The sequence below is a fragment of the Cnephaeus nilssonii genome (genome assembly GCF_951640355.1).
Source record: "Cnephaeus nilssonii genome assembly, chromosome: 3".
Classification (NCBI taxonomy): Eukaryota; Metazoa; Chordata; class Mammalia; order Chiroptera; family Vespertilionidae; genus Cnephaeus; species Cnephaeus nilssonii.
This window is the reverse complement of record NC_137074.1, coordinates 56743375-56764781: the sequence shown is the minus strand read 5'-3', so window position 1 is coordinate 56764781 and position 21407 is coordinate 56743375. Positions and strand designations below refer to the sequence as shown.

At 44.2% G+C, this 21407-nt stretch overlaps 2 protein-coding genes across 2 annotated transcripts in view; both read left to right on the top strand.

Moving 5' to 3' along the window:
- Positions 1 to 3132, top strand: part of LOC307093836 (protein mono-ADP-ribosyltransferase PARP14-like) — a 41234-nt gene extending 38102 nt beyond the window's left edge. The window contains exon 13 of the mRNA XM_079762116.1: positions 317 to 3132. Coding sequence (XP_079618242.1) covers positions 317 to 606 — 290 coding nt within the window. The 3' untranslated portion in view covers positions 607 to 3132. The remainder of the gene's footprint in view (positions 1 to 316) is intronic.
- Positions 3133 to 8173: 5041 nt separating this feature from the next.
- LOC307093815 (protein mono-ADP-ribosyltransferase PARP14-like) overlaps positions 8174 to 21407 on the top strand; it is a 66641-nt gene continuing 53407 nt past the window's right edge. Inside the window, exons 1-3 of the mRNA XM_079762088.1 lie at positions 8174 to 8416; positions 15280 to 15413; positions 16110 to 16143. Coding sequence (XP_079618214.1) covers positions 8230 to 8416; positions 15280 to 15413; positions 16110 to 16143 — 355 coding nt within the window. The 5' untranslated portion in view covers positions 8174 to 8229. The remainder of the gene's footprint in view (positions 8417 to 15279; positions 15414 to 16109; positions 16144 to 21407) is intronic.

Genomic DNA, 21407 nt, shown 5'->3' with positions numbered 1-21407 from the left:
GACATCCTGCTCACAATCTGGGACTGCTGGCTTCTAACTGCTCACCTGCCTGCCTGCCTGATCGCCCTCAACTGCCCCCCTTCCCGGTCTAGTTGCCCCATGCAGCCTGCTGTTCAGTCGTTTGGTCGTCCCTCACTAACCCCCCTGCCGGCCTTGTCACTCCACACAGCCTGCAGTTTGGTTGTCACTGTTACTGTGACAGCATCCCAGACAATTTGCATATTCCTCTATTATTAGTATAGATTATTTGATTGAGTCAATACATCAAATTATAGACAAATTGAAATTCTTAAAAATGTTGTTTTTCTTTTCACAGCTACAGCATACGGAAAGGGAACCTACTTTGCTGTCCAGGCCCTTTATTCTGCCCATTATACTTACTCCAGACCAGACGCAAATGGGAAAAAGCATGTGTATTATGTCCGCGTGCTTACTGGATTGTACGCACTTGGAAATCAATCATTACTTGTGCCTCCTCCAAAGAATCCTCAAAATCCCCTTGACCTGTATGACACTGTCACTGATAATGTGAACAGACCAAGTTTATTTGTGGTATTTTATGACTACCAGGCTTACCCAGAATACCTCATTACTTTTAAAAAATAACATTTTGGCATCCTTCACTGAAGACATTTATCTACACAAGTGATTTTCAACCTTTTTCATCTCATGGCACACATAAACTAATTACTAAAATTCTGTGACACACCAAAAATATATATTTTGCCGATCTGACAAAAAAACCACCCGTATAATTTTTATTCATTCACACCAGTAGCTATAGTGTTGGCTATTGTCATTAAAAATATATTTTTATTGATTTCAAAGAGGGAGGCAGAGGGGGAGTGTCAGAGAGAGAGAGAGAGAGAGAGAGAGAGAGAAAGAGAGAGAGAGAGAGGCATCAATGATGAGAGACAATCATTGATCAGCCTACCTCCTACACACCACACACTGGGGATTGAACCTGCAACCTGAGCATGTACTTTCTCCAGGAATCGAACCACCGTGACCTCCTGGTTCATAGGTTGATGCTCGATTGAGCCACACCAGCTGGGTGGCTGTTGTCATTTTATAACTTGACAATCTAAGGGAAATGAGGTCAGTGTCCCTGACTAGTCAGGTATTGCATGTTCTAAAAAGTATTGTGGCACACCAGTTGAAAATTGCTGATCTATACTATGTATAACACGATTTAGATTTTTTCCTCTTAACCGCTTATTCAAAGATCAAAGGGTCCTTGTCACTGAAATCAGACTTTCTTCAGCTTTGCTTCCATAACTGCAGCGACCTTTTCTTGAAATCAATAAATTTGAGAATTTAAATTAATTTAGTTACAACTGTGTGTTTATGGACATCAAAGCTGTAGAAGAAGAGAACAGGTTTATATTTCTAGGAAGGGAAGGAAAGCTTTAATCTTAAAGGCCGAGGGCACAGCTATGCAATTTCAGCTGCCACTGAAGGGGACAGCTGTTACCATGTGAGGATGCCATATTACTGTGGGGAGCACAACTTCCTGAGTGAGTGGACTGCATTCTTTCCTGGGGCAGAGATGGTGTCTTATTCAATTTATTTTATCCCTGGACTGAGGTCTGAAGTCCAATGGATTTTCCAATGAAATGTTTCATAAACAAATTAAGAGTAAAAAAGTCGATCTAGTCAGTTTGGCTCAGTGGATAGAGCATCAGCCTGCGGACCAAAGGGCCCTGGGTTTGATTCAAGTCAAGGGCATGTACCTTGGTTACAGGCTCCTCCCCGGCCCAGGCCCTGGTTGGGTGAGGATTAACAAAAAAACAAACAAATAAACAAAAGGACTGAAAAGGTCTAGTCAGACTCCTATCCAAGTAGGAACCATTTCTTCTACATCCTTGACTTATTGTCATGTTGCCTCAAATCGAACAGATTCCGTGATAGGGAACTTCGTTTTCATGAGCCAGCCCCTGACAGAGGGACTGCAGTTGGGGCTCTGGGCCTGCAGTGCAGCTGGGCCCTGCCCAGCCCAGGGCTGGGGTCTGCCTTGTTGTGTAGATGAATCGTGGCCCCTGGAGTGTGCAGCACAGCAGGCCTGGCCCAGTTGGTCCTTTCAATGTTGAATCCAAATCTGCCTTCTTATCTCCCCTCATTGGTGCACATTTTGTCCCAGTGGAAACAGTAGGATAATGCCTGCTGCATTTTTAGTGTGAAACCCTCTGTTACATTAAGATGAAATGAATTCTAAGATTGTTAAATGGCATATTTTCTTTGGCAGCCTAGCTTTTGATGATTTAAAGCAAATACACGAAAGGAATGAAAATAATGCTAATTTGCTAACTCAGTATCTGTTGGACGTTAAAGGAAAGTTTCTTTGTTAACTTTTCCCTAGGTAAATTTCAGGCTCAAACACTGCTTATTGAGCACTTAGCTTGTACCAGATAGTATAATAGATGCTTTCATATACAGTACTAATTTTATTCCCCAAACAATCCTGTGAGGTAAGAATTATATCCCCATTTTAAAGCTGAGGAAACTGATGCTCAGAGTGCAAGCAGCTTCCTTGCCTGAGATCAGTCACCTAGGTAACGGCCCTCAGAGCCAGCAGAATCAGGTCCCTGTGTCATCAAGCCCTCTGCTCTTCTCATGACAGAACATGGCCTCTAGATGAATGTTACTAATCCAGGAACATCTCAGCTAATCTGCGAACCGCTTTTATATTTCCTTCACTTTTTCCTTCTGGCTCTGGTTTCTATCCTAGTTTTCATTTGAAGCTCTGTAGGCTGAGGTCAGCTGAGGCTAGGCAAAGCCTGTGCAGATGGTGCACTCTGACACCAGGGGTCGCTCTTCCCTTGCCATGGGGAACAGCACCTGAGCTTCAAGTAGAGGTAGGTGGTTGAGAGGGCCACAGTGGCTGCTTCATTAACATAGACATCTGGACATTTCTCTTGCTGTTGTTCTTTGTTTTGTAAGGGGATTGGGCACTGGCATCTCAACTAGGGCTTGACCGTGAATGTAAGAAATAAAAAAGGAGAGGCCTGCTCTCTATTGCTGTTCCTCCAGTGGTTTGGTTAACTGAGGGCAAGGCTGACTGTCAGGATGCATTGAATCAAGGTATAATGATCCAGTCAGTAAATGTTAAGTTATCCCCAATGAAGAGAAATATGTCACGTATCAGCTTTTTGAATAAAAGACTTGGAAAATGTCATTTGGTGGTGAACATTTTTATCCTCAAGGGCAGATACAGGAGAGCTTGGTGATGAACACAGGCCACTGCTGAGAAAGACCACAGTTAAATATGACAGCATCAGAGGATCCTCAGAATAGTAATACTATTCGGCTGAGCCCTGGCAGGGTGGGTCAATGGGTTCGAGTGTCGTCCCGAGTACCAAAAGGTTCCCGTTTTGATTCCCAGTCAGGGCACATATTGAGATTGTGGGTTCGATCCCTGGTCAGGGTGCATACAGGAGGCAACTGATTGATGTTTTACTTTCACATCGATGTTTCTCTCTCTCTTCCCTCGTCTCTCTCTAAAATAAATAAATAAATAAATAAATAAATTTTTAAAAATCAATAAAAAGCATATCCTCGGTTGAGGATTGAAACAAAATAGTCTCTCTTTAAAAAATAAATCGGCTAAAAATTACAGGAAGGGCACAGCGCAGGTTTAGTTCAGTAACCTGAAGGGCAAACTGACCCCAGCAAGGGGCCCCCACTGCAAGAAGCCCACCTTGAGCCTGTGATAGGTCACAGTGGCCGACTCTTGGTCAGAGGTTTTGGGTATTTAAATCACCTGGGGTGTCTGCTGAGACTGTAAATCCTGGCCCATCCCAAAGGAGTCAGATTCTGTAGCTGTAGAGGGCGCCCAGAAATCTGCATTTTCGGCAAGCACCTCAAATGCTTCTGAAACCCCGGGTTCCCACAGCCACTTAGGACTTTCATGGGCCCAGGCACTTTAGCCTTTGTGCGTCTCTTACTCTATTAAGAATTAAAACTTGTACATTGCAACTGCATTGATATAAACATGAATGTAATTGAGGATGGATTATATTCTTTTTTCTTTTAAAGAAGAAACTAAACATTTTTGTGGACCCCTAAAAGCTCAGAGACCCTAGCACTGTGCCTACTGTATAGGTCAGCCCTACTGTGTCTTTAGGCACAGGATGAGCTTGTATTCCTTAAGGAAGACAAATGCATAAATGATGCCACATAATTAATATAGTATAGTATAATAGAGGAATTTTCAAAAAGAAAAAAACTAAGAAGTTTCAGTCACTAAGAATTTTTGGAAAACGGAGGTGATAAATTTTAACTTCTATAACACCAGACACACCCATACTTCCAGCCAATAGAGGGAGGACATGGGAGGTAAAGGAGGAGCAAGTGTCAAAAAGGAAGAAACACAGGTGGGGAAGCAAAGAGAAAGGTAGAAAAACACACCAAGTTCTGAGAAAAGCCTGAAGCCCTCTCATGACCCAATGCAGTTCCACTGGGGCCGTCATGTCCTTTCAGAACTGGGAGCAGCCCTAGCTGGTTTGGCTCAGTGGATAGAGCATCAGCCTGCAGACTGAAGGGTCCCAGGTTTGATTCTGGTCAAGTGCACATGCCTGGATTTCGGGCTCGATCCCCACTAGGGGACCTGCAGGAGGCAGCCAATTAATGATTCTCTCTCATCATTGATATTTCTATCTTTCCCTCTCCCTTCCTTTCTGAATTCTATAAAGATATATTAAAAAACAACAACAAAGAACTGGGAAGCAGTTGACTGCCATTTTTAAACTAGGGAGTGTACACTCAGGTCTCATTTTGACTTAGAGACGATAAAGCTGCTCCATTCCACTGTACCTATGACTATTTTAGAACAATGTTGGGTATTTAGTATGATTAGAATGTTGGAAAGACTCTTAAGAGATCATCAGTCTAATTTCACTTGCAAAGTAGTGGTATTGTGGCAGAATGCACGGGAGAATGATCAGCCAGCACTCTGAGGGAGGAAAGTTAACCTTTATTTCGCAGATCCGCTAGTCCAGGGGAATTCTGGATCCAAAGCCTGAACTGAACTCATGGGGAAGCTCTGACCTACATATCTCCTCCTGTGGGGGGCCCCTGAGGATCCCCGCAGCTAGCTGGGCCCTGGGGTTAGGCTCTGCAGCTCTGCCCAGGTCAAAGTGGGGAAGTAAGACTACAGTTTTAACCAGATACTGAAGTAGGTTGCAAGCCCTGCCCCTCCATTTTCCTTTTCATTCCCCCCTCTTATTCCACAAGCTATTCTTAGCCTTGGGGATTACAAAAGACTCAGATATTGGGGATAAAGTTGACGACCACTCTAACTACTTTGTGCTGAAGAGGGAAGGGGGGTGGCGACGAAAAATGGGGTTCAGCATCTGTTTAATGCTTGTCTTGAGGTAAATGCACGTGTGTCTGATTCAATGGTTACCTATTAGATCACCAGGAAGGATCTTCATTTCACACAAATTTGGAAAGATCCATTTATTCTGGACTCTTCTGTAGAAGCCTCCCTCTCCTTCCCAGCCAATGGTAGTATTAGTGAACCTAAATGACTTCTGTGGGAACATGTACATGAGCAATTACTGTACTGGCAGAGTGAAATGTCTGAGGACTGAACTTGGAGTGGTAACAGACAGGGCGGCTTGCTTCACTTCTTCTAAAGTCACATCCTATTCAGGGGACCTAGGCCAGGACTTTCAGGGACAAGGACAAGAGGTGCTCACAACTTGCTGGTTCAGAATAGATGGGAAAACCACCCTTTCCCAGTGTCCATTGCAATGGGTGAAATGGGAAGGGTTTGTAAAGAAGTCTATTGAGAAGTTGAAAGGAGCCTGATGCTAGAAGTTTGCATAGAAGATTGTAGAGAACCTACAAAAAGAAATTTAGATGAAGCAGAGAAAGGGAAGTTCAGCTCAAAAATGCAGCTATAAATTTGATATTAAGATCAGCTGTGGCTCCCAGTTGGCGTGACTCAGGGGTTGAGGGTTGACCTATGAACCAGGAGGTCAGAGTTTGATTCCCAGTCAGGGCACATGTCCACATTGTGGGCTCAATCCCAATGTGAGGTCTGTAGGAGGCAGCTGATCAATGATTCTCTCTCCTCATTGATGATTCTATCTCTCTCTCCATTTCCTTTCCTCTCTGAAAGTAATAAAATTTATTTTTTTTAAAAGATGAGCTGTGGCTATGAGGTGAAAGGAGAACCTAGATCAGCCATGTGAACATGGCCACTCCTATGTTGGAGGGCCACCTTCCCCAGGCCTGGAGAGGACCCTTGCTTCCCTGGAAGGAATTGAGTTTCAGGAGGTAGACACCCGTTGGAGACAGAGAATTGAGAGAGGATAAGCACTGTGGGAAGTGGGAGGGTGAATAGGTTCAGAACAACTTAGGAGAGAAGACAATGTACTTCAGGGGCTGATGACAGTCAACAACTTCCTTCTTGTAGAACTTCCTTTCCTTGGCTTTCAAGACCTGCCCTCCTGGTCCTCTGTTAGCTTTTGCCCAGTCCACCCAGGGATGATGAGTGGAACTGAGTGTTGAGGCACACTGCTGATAATGAAATAAATCCTTGAAAGAAAAACAGAAATAGCTGGCTAAAACTTCTACTGTGCAGGGTGGGGCAAAGGTAGTAACTTTACATTTGTTTATATGGAAAAATAATAGAGTAATTAATAAATAATAATACAAGAATAAACTTTGTGATTCTTGTCCACATTGGCTCAGTAGATGGAGCATAATCTGTGGACCGAAAGGTGCCAGGTTCAATGCTGGTCCAGGGCACTTCCCTCAGTTGCAGGCTTCTCTCCAGCCGGCAACCAACCCATGTGTTCCTCTCACATAGATATTTCTGTCTACTCCTCTCTCTAAAAATCAATGGAAAAATATCCTCAGGTGAGGATTAAATCAATCAACCAACCAATCAATCAATCAATAAAAATTTAAAAAGCATAAACTCTGTGTTTCAAGTACTTACAACTATAAACTCACTTTTGCCTCACCCATAGATAGTCAGTTTTACTCTGGTTTTATTTCTTGAAAATGATGATGTGGGGAAAAAACAACAACTATTTGCTCAGTTCTGCCGCCCCAAATTCTAGTGAGAAGAGGACGTTGATTTTACTTGTGACTTGGGGTGAGACGCCTTGTGGGGAATCAGTCATTGCTGTGTGGCTGAGAGCTATGACTAGCCCTTCTGGGCCCTCCCCATTTCCTGGACTCTGGACCAAGCTGGTTTGAACTGGATGATGAGAACCACCTGCAGGTAGAAAACTGGAGGGAAAAACCTGAATACAGTTCAGCATTCTTATGGATCAGAACAAAAGCCCAGTGAACTCTCTTTGGCCCATCTCTGAAATTTAGTTTCTTTTTGACTAGGGGACAATATGTCAGGTCCAGTCCTGTAAGGGAAAGCAGCCCTAATTTTGGCAGAATCTGAGACACCTCACTACCTCCTTCACAGAGGAAACAGAATCCACCAGGGAAGGACTTCCATACCTCCATCAACAGTCATTCAGAATTCCCCACTTCTCTACTCCATCTCCACCTGTTCCTGGTGCGTGGGAAAAGTGTCCCCTCCTCAGGTTACTACTGCCTCCAGGATTCCACCCCACCTTCTCCCACAACCTGATCTTCAACCTTCCCTTCACTTCTTTCCACCAATATTTAAACATGCCTAAGACTCTTCCATCTTAAAAATATTTTAAAAGCCACAACAAAAGACATAACAACTACCTGATCTTATAACCCCATAAACTGCTGCCTAACTCCTTTTCCCCTTCAGTCACACTTCTGGAAGAGCTGACTTTGCTTGTCTCCACTTCCTTCCCTTCCTTTCCTCCGTCCAGGGCCATCTCCGTCTCCTGCCCCGAATAGGAAGGAGACAGTGCTTGCAAGGTCCTCAGCAGTCCAAGAGACACGTCTCCGACCTGATGCACTGGTAGTGTTTGAATGATAATCGCTCCCAGAAAAAGCTGCTGATTTCACCTGTGGCTTATGTGTGTGGCAAATGAGCCCTGAGTTTAGGGACCCGTGTACACCCAAATACCTAGATGGCCTTTGCCCTGGGCCCCAGAGGAAAGTGAAGGTTTTGTGGGGGTGACTCATCAAATCTGGGGTTGCTGTTTACAGCCAAAGGCAGTAACCTTAGAGCAGGGAGGAGTCCCCTCCCCTCCCCTCAAACGAAAGCAAAAGAGGCAAAGTTAACTGCTTTGAGCTGGGGTAGGACTAGCAGTCTCGCCCTGAACAGGGCTGAGGATGGCTGCGCCCGGCTACTTCCCGCTGCTGGTCGAGGGGTCCTGGGGTCCCGATCCCCCGAAGAGCTTGACCACCAAGTTGCAGTTGTACTTCCAGAGCCCGAAGAGATCGGGAGGCGGGGAGTGTGAGGTCCGACAGGAACCCGGCAGCCCGGCCCGCTTCCTGGTGCTCTTCCACCCGCTTGACGGTGAGCGGGACCCGGCCAGGGTGAGGGGAGACCATGGGGCTCTCCCTGCGGGGACAGGAGGACTGGGGCGCGCAGCGGACCGGCTCCAGCTGCAGCAGCTGGGGGTGGGCGGGTGGCATAAGGGACCAGAAATACGCGGGGTCCCTGCGGTTCCTCTGCCCCGCGCTTCTAGGAACTCAGCGGTGCGGCCTCTGCCCGGAGGTGGCAGGTGGGGCAGAACCGCGCCAGGTAGACGGAAAGGCGCTGAGAGCCCGGGCACTCGCCTCCTTTGACAAGGCTACAAGGTGCGTTAAGGGGTTAATACACATGTGCAATGGCAGCGTTGCATCTCCTGTGCTTTTGGTCTTCTGCCTATTAAGGCAGCAGTTGTAGAACTCCCCAGGTTGATGGGAACACGATTTTAAGGGAAGAGAAAGTTTCCCAGGATAGAAAGTCCAAATAAACGTTAGGGAGATACATTTGGTTGAAAATAGGTACGCTGATTTCTGTTGGGAGACACCATGGAAATCAGACCTTTGAAGAGATTCCTGGAGTTACTCTGAGTGAGGACAAGGGAGTCCTTAACAATGAAAGTCAGTGGGGATGGAAGGGACATATGTGTGTGCTGTTCTGGATTTGGTGACTGATCCTGTGGGAATGGGCAGTGCTCCATTGTGCTCCATTTGAGAGGGAGGGAGAGGGAGAGCCCCTCTTCTTCCTGTTAATTTTTAGGGGAGAAAAGGGGCTAAGCAATGGGAGGAGTCATGAGATTTCCCCATGGGTCAGGGAGCTGCCCAGTGGTTCTGGGGTCACCTGGGGCGGGGCAGAGGCCTGCTGAAAATCACATTGCCTGGGTGAAATAGAGGGGGTTATTGGAGGGAGATGGCAGCTTACTCCTGATCACCTCTGTCTTTGTTGGAAGTTTGCTGGTACCAGTCCCTCTCTTTCAGGCTGGTCCTCAGACTGGGTTGAAGGAGGTTGAGAGTTTTAAGCTTTTGATGGGGGAAGTTCCCCGCCCCCCCCCCACCCGCCCCCGCAGGCAGTTGAGCAGCTGAGTTCTCTCCTGAGCTTCCTTTTAAGGTTTACGAAAAGGGGAGGCCTTGTCTGGTGTGTTCAGTAGTTAGAACATCGGCCGTTTCACCAATAGGTTGCAGGTTCAATCCAGTGCTGATGTGTCTCTCTCACATCAAAGTTTCTCTCTCTCCCTCTCTCTCTTTCTACTTCCCTCCCTCCCTTCCACTCTCTCTAAAAATCAATGGAAAAAACATCATCGGGGAGGATTAACAACAAAAGAAAAAAGGAAGGGCGAGGACAAATACCAAACATCTGCTTGCTTAGGACACCCACCAGGTCTTTACAGGGAGGCAGGTGAGCAGACACTTCCAGAGCTCACACCTTTTCCATTGGAATCTCACAGGAGAGGATGTGGACAACCCCTAGTCCCGCTTTCCTTCCCTGGATTTGAGAAGCATTTGGGCCAGAGGAGAGGCAAGGAGGCTTACAAGGCCATGAGAGCAATTGGAAAGCTTTAAGCAAGGATCCAGAAAGGAAAGAGGAAACCCTGCGAGGAAAGGGGTGCACAGATTGTGTGAAAGAAGTGAGGCGGGCAGGGGGCAGGAGACAGGAGACCTGCTTGGCTCAGAGCTTTATGGAAACAAGGTACACAGTTTTCCAAGGATTAATTTCACCAAGGAATGCACAGAAGGGTAGCTGTATGATATAAGTCATTTCCTCAAGAGATGTTACCACTTTGATTCCAACTGTTAGCATCACCATGGTTCTGGCCCTTAGCATGTCATTAACCCTCAGCAGGTTAAACAGACACAGCCCAGCTTTGTCCTAGAGACTCAGGAGCCCAGAGTGTGGGTGGATGAGAGGGCATCAGCTCTTTGAACCAGCACCCTAGGTGACTCTAAAGCACTGAAGTTTGAGAATCCTGGTGTTTGATGATGACCCTGGATGAACAAAATGGGAGCTCATTATAGGAAATACAAACAGCATAAAAATATAACAGTGCAAAATATAATTCTGTGATGTATAACATCATTCTGTTCTAGCCCTCAAAGTAGAACCAATTTCAGTCTCCTGCCAGGCTTCTTCCTTCAGCTGTTCAGCCCACGACCCCGTACCTTCACCCCCAGGCTGCCCCAATGACCCCTTTGTGTTACCCCCAGCACAGACATCTCATAATCTGTGCAGCTGATGACCTTTTATTGTCAAAGTTCTTGGGGAGTAGAAAGTCCCAGTCAGTTTCGGTTTCCTATCAGAAGACAGCCTTCTCAGCAGCAAGTTGCCAGGATATTGCTAACAATTAATGACCTGCCCTGGCAGTCTTAGGGCAGGAGATCTTATCTTTACAGGGAGACCCATCCCCTCCACACCAGGAAGTGGCCTCAGCAGGTGCAGGCTAGTCCTGTAACACGACTTTAGTCATATAATTCACATAATCAGGCTGAGCCCACCAGCATTTCTCTGTGGAAATTACGGTAGAGCACACCCGAACTATTGAGAAGCTGCTGCTTACTTTTATATAGTTGATTGAATTTCTGAAAAGATGAGTGTAAATTGACTTGGAAGATTTTTGGATGTGTACATTTATTTATCATCCTCTCTGGTCGTAATTTGGCTCCTGATTATTGTCAGTCTCTTTGGGGTAAGGAAAACCATTAATAAAAGCAAATGTGGATGGTTTGAGATGAGTGCAGAAAAGACATCGGTCCGAGTGGCTGGACATCAGAGATTCCGTCTTATTCCTCCCAGATTCACCTTTTCCTTGTTGGAGAGCACTTACTGAACTTGCTGCCATCTGCCCTCTTGAAGTAGTGGTGCCCATGCATATTGCACACAAACAGGAAGGCACATTTATTTATTTTTAAAATAACTTAATTGATTTCAGAAAGGAAGGGAGAGGGAGATAGACATATTGAGGAGCTAGAATAAAAACCCAGGCATGTGCTCTAACCTCTTGGTTCATAGGTCGATGCTCAACCACTGAGCCACACCAGCCCGAACCAGGCTAGCACTTTTATTTTATTTTACTTTATTCTTATTTTTCTTAATCCTTACTTAAGGATATTTTTTTCATTGATTGGGAGGAATGAGGGAGAAAGAGAGAGAGAGAGAGAGAAAGAGAGAGAGAGAGGAAGAAACATAAATGTGAGAGAAACACATTGATTGGTTGCCTCCTGCATTCAACCCTGACTGTGGGGATCAAACCTGCAACCTATGCCCTTGACTGGGAATCGAACCCATGACCCTTTGGTGCGAGGGCTGACATTCTAACCATTGACTAATACTGGCCAAGGCCAGGCTGACACATTTAAATGTGGATATCCAGATATGGATATGACTCTACCAAAGTGTGGGGAATAATAAAAGGAGGGTTTCAATCACAGAGGTCCATGACTCTGGACAACCTGGCTTACACAACTTAGCTTCCTCTCTGGCACTGGGTTCTTCTCCAGCCCTTACTCAAGCTTAGGACAGCCCCTTAGGAGTCTCTGTGAAGGTATCTTCCCTCCCGTAAAGAGTGAAATTGGAGTCCGGCATTTCTTCTTATATTGTTTCTGGGGGACTGTTTCATCCAGTTGGCATCCTACCTTCCCATGGGTGGTTGAGGTGGGAAAGCTATTTAAGCCCCTCTTTTTGAAAGATTCCTACCTGTATCCTTGGCCTCATCAGGCCAACCATATCAGAATGCAACATGGTAACCCAACATTCATGGCAGGGCTGCAACTGTGAAGAGTAGGGAACTCTCAGAGGTTCCCCTTCACCCTGACATTTTTGTACCATCTGACTATGTCAACCACATCTCCTCTTCTAAACTCACTTCCTATTCTCTATAGTCGGAGATACTCTAACTTTGCCTTTCTTTCTCTGCCTGTCTCTTCTTATAACTTACATTTGCATACCTCTTGTGTGTGTTACAAAATTCATTCACAGACCTCTGGTTTGAGTGAGAAAACTGATTTAAGAGAAGTTCAGATAGTTTCTCAATGTCATTCATCTAGAGTTGGAATTCTGATCCAGGTTTTTTGATTGCTTATGTTCAGTGTTCAGTTTTTTTTCCCCCACTACAGCCCAGCTGCCTGATGTGCTATTTTTATTTTTAATCTCTCCATCCATTTTTTCCTTTTACTATAAGATGTGAGGCTTTTTCCTTCACAAGTTAAAGAATTGATTGAAAAACTTTTAAACTATGCTCCATGCCATTCTGCTACTGCTTACTCCAGTCACCTTCCTAAAACATGGCTTTCATCATGCCATGTCCCCGCACCTAATTTCCACTGCTCACCATGATGTAAACAACTTTATTTCCTTTACTGTGCAATAAATATTGCTCCTTTTCTTAGTGCCCACTGAGCATCAGGTACTATATTAAATTTTTTATGTTTCTTCAATTTAATCCATGTAACACCCATATAATACAATCTTTATTAATTGCTTATTATACAATAAGACTGAGGCTTTGGAAATACTCAAGGTTAAAAAAATAAGTTTAGAGGAGAAACCAAGATGGCGGCATAGGTAAACACCTAAACTGCTGCCTCGCACCACAATTTCAAAACTACAAGTAAAAGACAAAACGGACATCATCCAGAACCACAAGAAAGCTGGCTGAGTGGAAATTCTACAAGTAGAAGGAAAGAGAAAAGCATATTGAGACTCAGAGGAGCTGCAGAAGGCTGAGGTATGGAGACGTGCGCATGCGGAGAGGACTGGTAACTGAGTACGCAGCTGGCTTTCTCAAGCTGGAGGGAGACAAAAGCTCCCGACTGTGCTTAACTCCAGTTCCAGGTGAGACTCTGAGGATCCAGACTCATACGGGGTGAAACTGGACTGTCAGGAAAGAGAAAAGCACACTGAGACTCAGAGGAGCTGCAGAAGGCAAGGTCTGGAGGTGCAGGCGAGGAGAGGGAGGGCAACTGAGTATGCAGCTGGTTTTCTCAAGCAGGAGGGAGACAAAAGCTCCTGACTGCACTGAACTCCAGTTCCAGGCGAGACTCTGGGGACCCAGACTCATTTGGGGTGAAACTGGACTGTCTGGCAGCGGGCGAGACTCGAGGGTGGCTTTCTCTCACAGGTGCGTGCAGTGATTACCGCAGAACACTGAGACCCAGGGGTCTATTAAGGCAGGACTGACAGGAAGCCAAGGCTGTCTGCTGCACCCTGAGATTCTGTCCCATCCAAGCTGAGCACAGAGGCTTTTGCAAGTCTTGTCTCATAAGGGTGTCTCCAGCACAGAAGTTCTCCCAGCGTAGATACAGCTGATCCTCACAGCCAATTGACCTGGAGAGAAATTCCTCCCAGGGACACCAACAACAGTCAAGGCTTAACTACAACAAGACTGTGCACACAGCCCACAAAAGGATGCACTAAGAGTGTCCACCTCAGGTAACTGGGGAGGCTGAACCACAGGGCCCCATAGGACACGTAGCACACAAAGCCACTCTATCAACTCAGGGAAGCAGCCAAAATGCGGAGACAAACAGATCACAAATGAAAGAAATGGAGGAAAGCAAATGACTGGATATAGAGTTCAAAACCACGGTTGTAAGGTTTTTCAAGAATTTTCTAGAAAAGGCTGATAAATTTAGCAAGACCCTCAAGGAAATGAAAAAGGACCAACTAGAAATTAAACATACACTGACTGAAATAAAAAATAATATACAGAGATCTAATAGCAGACTAGAGGATCGCAAGAATCAAGTCAAAGATTTGAAATACAAAGAAGCAAAAAACACTCAACTGGAAAAGCAAAAAGAATCCAAAAAATATGAGGATAGTGTAAGGAGCCTCTGAGACAACTTCAGGCATACCAACATCCGAATTATGGGGGTGCCAGAAGAAGAGAGAGAGCAAGATACTGAAAACCTATTTGAAGAAATAATGACAGAAAACTTCCCCCACCTGGTGAAAGAAATAGACTTACAAGTCCAGGAAGTGCAGAGAACCCCAAACAAAAAGAATCCAAAGAGGACCGCACCAAGACACATCATAATTAAAATGCCAAGAGCAAAAGACAAAGAGAGAATATTAAAAGCAGCAAGAAAAAAACAGTTAGTTATCTACAAGGGAGCACCCATAAGGTTGTCAGCTGATTTCTCAGCAGAAACTATGCAGGCCAGATGGGAATGGCAAGAAATATTCCAAGTGATGAATAGCAAGAACCTATAACCAAGATTACTCTACCCAGCAAAGCTATCATTTAGAATGGAAGGTCAGATAAAGAGCTTCACAGATAAGAAAAAGCTAAAGGAGTTCATCATCACCAAACCAGTATTATATGAAATGCTGAAAGGTATTCTTTAAGAAGAGGAAGAAGAAGAAAAAGGTAAAGATAAAAATTATGAACAACAAATACATATCTATCAACAAGTGAATCTAAAAATCAAGTGAATAAAAAATCTGATGAACAGAATAAACTGGTGAATATAATAGAATCAGGGGCATAGAAAGGGAGTGGACTGAAAATTCTCTGGGGGAAAAGGGTGTGGGGGTGCGGGAAGAGACTGGACAAAAATCGTACACCTATGGATGAGGACAGTTGGGGGGCGGGTAAGGGCAGAGGGTGGGGTGGGAACTGGGTGGAAGGGAGCTATAGGGGCTAAAAAGAGGAATAATTGTAACAATCTGAACAATAAAGATTTATAAAATAAAAAAATAAGTTTAAAGATAGAATTCAAATCCATGTCTGTTTGCTAAACTTTTCTTTTTCTTTTTTTTATCACATAAGGCCTCTCTTGGGGAAATGCCTGAGTAATTGATTAATGATGACAAAGCCTTTGGAAATACAGAATAATTTTGTTAATAAAGATTGCTTGACAGTTATCCTTCTCTTTCTCCTCCTTCTTCTCCTCCTTCTTCTTTTTTTGGTATTTCAGTTCGGCAGAACGTTCTGGAGAGAGAGAACCACGAGTTAGCATGGCCAGGAAAAGGAACCTTGAAGTTAACCGTCAAGTTGCCTCCAGCTCCAAATGAAGTCCATGATGCCTCTAAGGAGAAAATTCCAGCAAATGTAAGTAAAGGAGCGAGTAGCCAGGAAGTAGGCTGTTCTCCCAAGGTGTGTGGGATGGGAAGCACAATGAGGCACACCTGGTGGAACAAAAAATACAAATCAAACTGCATGAGAAATGCAACTTACAGATGTGGTGGGATAGGTATGGGATAATGAAGGAGGTGGCCCTTTTTCTTCGATGTTAGACACTTTTGGAAAAGTCAAGATTTGGCTTTTATAATAAGGGAAGTTTGAGACATAAAATTTTGGGTTGCTCTTAACCTGGAACTTGCTGTATTTGTTTTAATTTTACATTGTTTTGAGGAGATAGCAATTCATACTGCATGTACTAAATATTTCCTAAAATGGTATAGTAATAGTATCTACCTTGTTGGTTTGTAGGATTGTTGTGAGGGTTGGATGAGACAACCTGTGTAAAGCAAATGGTACAGTGTTCATAGGAAAGACTCAATAAATGTTAAATGGGGGAAAGATGTAGATCTTACCCCATGCCCCGGACACTTGGTATACATTGTTCTGAGTAAGTGGAGGTGCCACTACATCTGGGGGACATTCAAAAGCATTATTGCTGGATTTTTTCACTATTGTGTCTGTTGACCCTATATCTCCATGCTGGTCTCAGGCACATTTTCTTAATATAAAAAACTTTTGCATTATTGGTAATTTATTAATGCTACTTTATTGTTTGAATTTCAGGAATCCAAGACCAAAGAACATGCCAAAGAACCAGGTAAAGTCTCAATTGAGATGACTGGCCTTCACGAGGCAGTTTTGCTTTGATTAAAGATGGCACTTGTAGACATCATCCTTATCTTCTTTACTTCACCAGGCAGGTTTTCCTCAGCTTGGCGATGGCTTGGGATGCATCCTCTTTATACAGTACTCGCAGCCACTTGAGCTAAGGCTCAGGTCAGGAGGATGGAAACAGGTCTCTCTGTGGGGACTGGGAGACAACTTGCAATTGAGGGGAGGGCCAAGAGATGCCTGGGGGAAGGTGATGAACTGACCTTTAGAACCCCTTGTGCCCAAGCAGCTATTGAGAAGCAAGTACATGATGTATCAGTGGGTGCTGTGTGTGGCTAAGTCAGTTTCTGAGCACTGGGTGTGGAAAGTGCTGTCCTCAGGAGCCACTACAGGAAGGTGTGGGTCCTCCATGGATAAAAGCTTCTGATGCTGGGTGCAGGTTGGGGTGCAACCCTCCAGACCAGCAGCAGCTCTTCTGTCCCATCTGCTGTAAGATAGAGCCCGACACCTAGTGGCTGTTGTGGAGTTTGTTGCTTAACTAGTGTCTGGGTGTTAGCCTGTAGCACCTGACATTTACTAAAGAAGCCACTGGTTTTCTGGGTTAAGCATGGTGTTATAAAGGGGAGGAAATGGTGAAATGTGTTGAATGGCTGAGCAAGAGAGATAAAGTGATACATATTCAGATCTTAGGGAAAAGAAAATTCCAAAAAATGCGTAAATATGTTCTTCTAAAGTGGAAGTTGTATTGAGAACATGTTTAGATTTTTGCAACTTCCTCTTTTTGAAAATGGCACTCAGATGAGAACATGGGGCCATTGTCAGGGCTCTTGGGGCCATTGTCAGAACTCTAGAAATTCATTGGAATGGTGAGCAAAATGAGGGTGGAGGGTGGTTACCTTGTAGGTCCCATATCTAAGGGATGAGGAGAGCAGAGGACACAGCACCATGAAGGCACCAGGCATGCCTGAAACCCATAGCTTCAAGTTAAAGATTGACAGGCAGTGACAGAGCAGGGAAAGGCACACACCAGCATCAGGGGATATGAGCATTAAGCCAGTATCCTGTTTCAGGCCAAGCTGATCTGGGTTGGGCCTCAAAGGTGGAAACCAGCAAGTGGAAGAACTAGAAGAAAAGAGACGAACAAGTGCAGAGAAATGCTGGTCACATGTGTTCAGCAAATTCTGTTTATTCCAAGTCTGTATTTCAAGCCTGGACCCTCTTCTAAATCCCAGAGCTGTGTCTGACCTTTCTGTTGGAAAATTTGTTAGCGCCAACGTGTCATCTGCCTCCAAACCAGTGCCCTCTTCTGTCTTTTTGACTTCTCTTCAAGTACATAACCAGTTTGCCCATCACCTACTAGAAATTTGTCTTTTCTTTAAGCTTTCACAAATGTTGGTCTCATTCATTCCTCCCTCTGCCCAGGCCGCCATTATTACTTTACAAATCCATCATGGCAGGAATACCCTGCTTGGACTCTCTGTACCTGATGTCCTTCTCCTTAAATCTGACCAGTCCTGTGTATTGCTGGATATCTGGTCATCTTTTTCACAGAAACCTTCCCTGGCTCACCTTACCACCAACTGCAAGATAAAGTCCAGACCACATTCTGGCTGAAGCTGACATTTCTGGCCTCATTTTTTTCATCTCTGTACATGAGAGCTCCTTGAGCTTTATTGGTCAGATCACCATTTCCTAAATAGTTTGGCACAACACCATACTCTGCCTGTACTCTGTTGCTCACAGTACTTACTCTCTACCCCACTTTTCTCTGCCTAAATTCAATAGACCCTTCAAGATCTACTCAGATTCCTCCGCTTCTCTAAAGCCTTTCCAAGCCAGCCAATCCCTTTATCTCTCTTTCCTGGAATGTTGACTTAATTATTGGTGCTGTTTATATGGCAATGCCTCTCTTGTGACAAAGTTTCTAATAGGGGGATGATAAAACTATATTGCTAACAAGGCTCTTATCATTCACTCAATCCAATAGTCTCATTTTTAAATTAAGAGCTGTGCCCAAGGTGACTTGGCTAAAGAGTGGTGGAGTCAGGGGTTGAACTCATAGAGACTCACCCCCAGCCTAGTACTCATTCTGGTTTGTCACACCTGTCTCATTGCATGCTAGTTTATGTTGCTATTGAATCCTCAAGCTATTTTTTATTTGGCATGTGTGTGTGTGTGTGTGTGTGTGTATTTGTTGGCGTGATCTAACTGCTCTAACTAACAACTCCCCAGATCACAGTGCAGTGTAGTTGGCAGCTAGGGTGGTGGGTGGCATCCAGAGTGCTTTATGCAGTCATTTGGGAATCCAAGGCTCCTTGACACATGGCCTCTAAGGTCACTGCAAGAGAGAATGGAGATTGGGAAGATGGCTGCTGACTGGAAGGCAGACAGCAAGATAGTGCGTGAGTGAGAGAACGAAAGGAGTGTGTGTGGTCATACAGGGAGTGTTTATTTGTGAGTTGAGGGAAAGCTATACGCCAAGGGACTGTTGGGGATTGCCAGACAGGGTTTCCCTGACCGGGCAGCCTCCACTGCTACTGAAATCCCTCCCGGAGCAACCAGCTCTGATGCGGACACTGCGCCATCTTGGAGGGGAGAGTGTTTGTTATCAGAAGTCTAAAAATCCCGGAATCTACAACAACACCACCCAGGGAACAGCTGCGAAACCAGGGACACGGGTCCCCAAGCAACGCGAATACGCAGACTTGGAGGAGCTCTGCACCTTCTTATGGAAAGGTCATAGTTCACCCAGGAAAAGGTGAGGCCTGCGATCCAGGCAGGAGAGAGAAACGCACACAATGGGAGCTAGAGGATCTGGGGAAGACTTCGCCCGCAAAAATCTGTGGCCATTGAGGCTAGTGTGATCCGTAAGTGTGGACAGGGATCTGTAGGGCTGCTAACAGAAGGGAACTCTAAAAAGAAACCCATAGCTGAACTGGGCACAAAATGTCAGCCTAAAAATATTAACAGTGTGCTGGCAGCTTAGAGCCAGGGGGGGAAAAGACTGCACAGACTTTTGAGCAGCGCCGGAGGGTAAAAGTCGCGCATTTACTCTGGCTCTTTTTTCTATTTCTTTCTTTTTTCCCCCTTTAAATCCTTGCTTTTGATTACTAAGCCCATAACATAAGATCACCCAATTGGGGACACTCTAAGAGACTGCAGGAGAAAGTTGTTTTTGAGGAACCTGGGGATTAGAGCGGAGAATAATGATCAGAGAACTAGCTCTGTGGCAACCCATTCCCCCAAACCCATATTAAGTGCCATAGGGAAAACAAAATCTAAACAGTAGCTAGAGAGAACTTATACCTGGAGGTCCACCCAGAAACACTGCCACCCAGGGGTTGAATCACAAATTGACTCTTGTGTAAACACAAATGAAGGAGTATAAGAAACAAAGAAGTACTGCCTCCATGAAAATCAGGACAGTGGCTTACAACACTGAGGAGCAGTGGAGCACAGGGAACTTTAATGTTGTCCTGACTAGGAAACAGATGTGCCAAACAGAACAGTAGAGGAAGTGAATGACCTTCTGTACTGCATATTTTTGCTTTTATTTTGTTTTTTTCAGCTTTTGCTTAAGAAACTAATTTTTTTCTTTTGTCTCACTTGATTTTACCTTTTTAATTATTAAATTTTTATTTTTAATCAGTATTATTACTACTACTATTTTATCTTTTTTTTTTAAGTGTCATTCATTTTATTTTCTCTTTATTTTACTTTGGGATTAGTGCTCTACATTCTATTTTCATCTTTCCTTTAGTATCATTTTACTCTATCTCAACTTTACCTTTATGCCAACACTCTCTTCCTCACTTTTCCCCTTTTGTTGTCCTGTTTCTCTTATTCTATTCCTGTTTTAGATTTTCCCCAAACCTTCTTTTTACCCCCTGTTAAATTTCACCCTACTGATATATCTAATTTCCAATGCTGTGGGAGCCCCTTTCATGTCCCACGTGTTTCAGGGTTCCCGTTCAGGTCCGGTTTCTGGAGAAGGCCGCAATCAAAATGAAAAGAGACTGGAAAAGAGTTAATTTGGGTCAATGGGGGGCCAGGCAGGAGCCCACCTCTAGTGGAAGGACTACTCACTGCTCTGGCCTTTGCCATCCCTTTTATTGGGGTTCTGAGATACACCCATATCCTTTAGGCAGGAAATTCCAATAATAGACAATCAGCAAAAATTTACATATGATTAACAGGTGAGAGGTACTTTAACTACCAATGTCTCAACTAAACAATGAGTGACTAGCTCTGACCATTCAGAGCGATTAAGGTTGGCCAAAGCATTCCGGATTCCCTTTTCACATTTAACTTCCAATGTCTCAACTAAACAATGAGTGAATGGCTCTGACCATTCAGAGCGATTAAGGTTGACCAGCCTTCCGGATTCCTTTTTCACATTTAACTACCAAGTGTCAATGTTTGGTTTCTAGCACAATCCCCTGCTCTAAGTCCATAGACACCTCTCTCTTCTCTTTCTCCACTACCCAAATTTTTTCTCTCTCTGTCCTTTTGTTGTTGTTTGCTTGATTGTTGATTATATTGGTTTATTTTATGTTTGTTTGTGAGATTGTTTCGCTTTTTACTTTTGTTTTTTTGTTTTGTTTTTGTTTGTTTTTTGCTTCTGTTTTCCCTCGCCTCACTTAATATTAGTTGTTGTTTGTAGTTTGCATTCATCTCTAGGTATTTGTTGCTGGCATTTGTTGGGATTACTGGCTGTTCTATTGGAGTTTTCTCCCCATATAAATAGTTTTTTTCCTGTTCTTTTTTATTCTCTTTCTTTTCTCTTACTTTTTTCCCCTTTTCCCAATTTCATTTTTGCACTCATTTTTTTCTCTCTTTTGTCTTTTTTTTCTCTTCTTTCTTTATTATCCTCTAATTCTATTTTCTCAAGTGGTCACCTTTATTTGGTGAATATTAGTATCATGAATACATTTGTATTCAGTGCCTTGTGTGCTGTGCCTTGTTGTGTTGTATTTTGTGCCTTTAAATCAACGCAGAAGAGAGAGAACTACATAACCAAACACCCGGAGAAGAGAGATCATGGGGAGACAAAGAAACAACCTGCATATAACAGAAAAGTAGGCATCACAAGAAAAGGAAGTAAACAAAATGGAGGCAAGCAACCTGTCAGAAAAAGGATACAGAGAAATGGTCATAAGGTGGATGAAAAGAATGGAAGACAAATTCAACAATATGTGCAAGAACCAAGAGGAAATGAAGAAGATCCAAGAAGAAATGAAAAATGACATC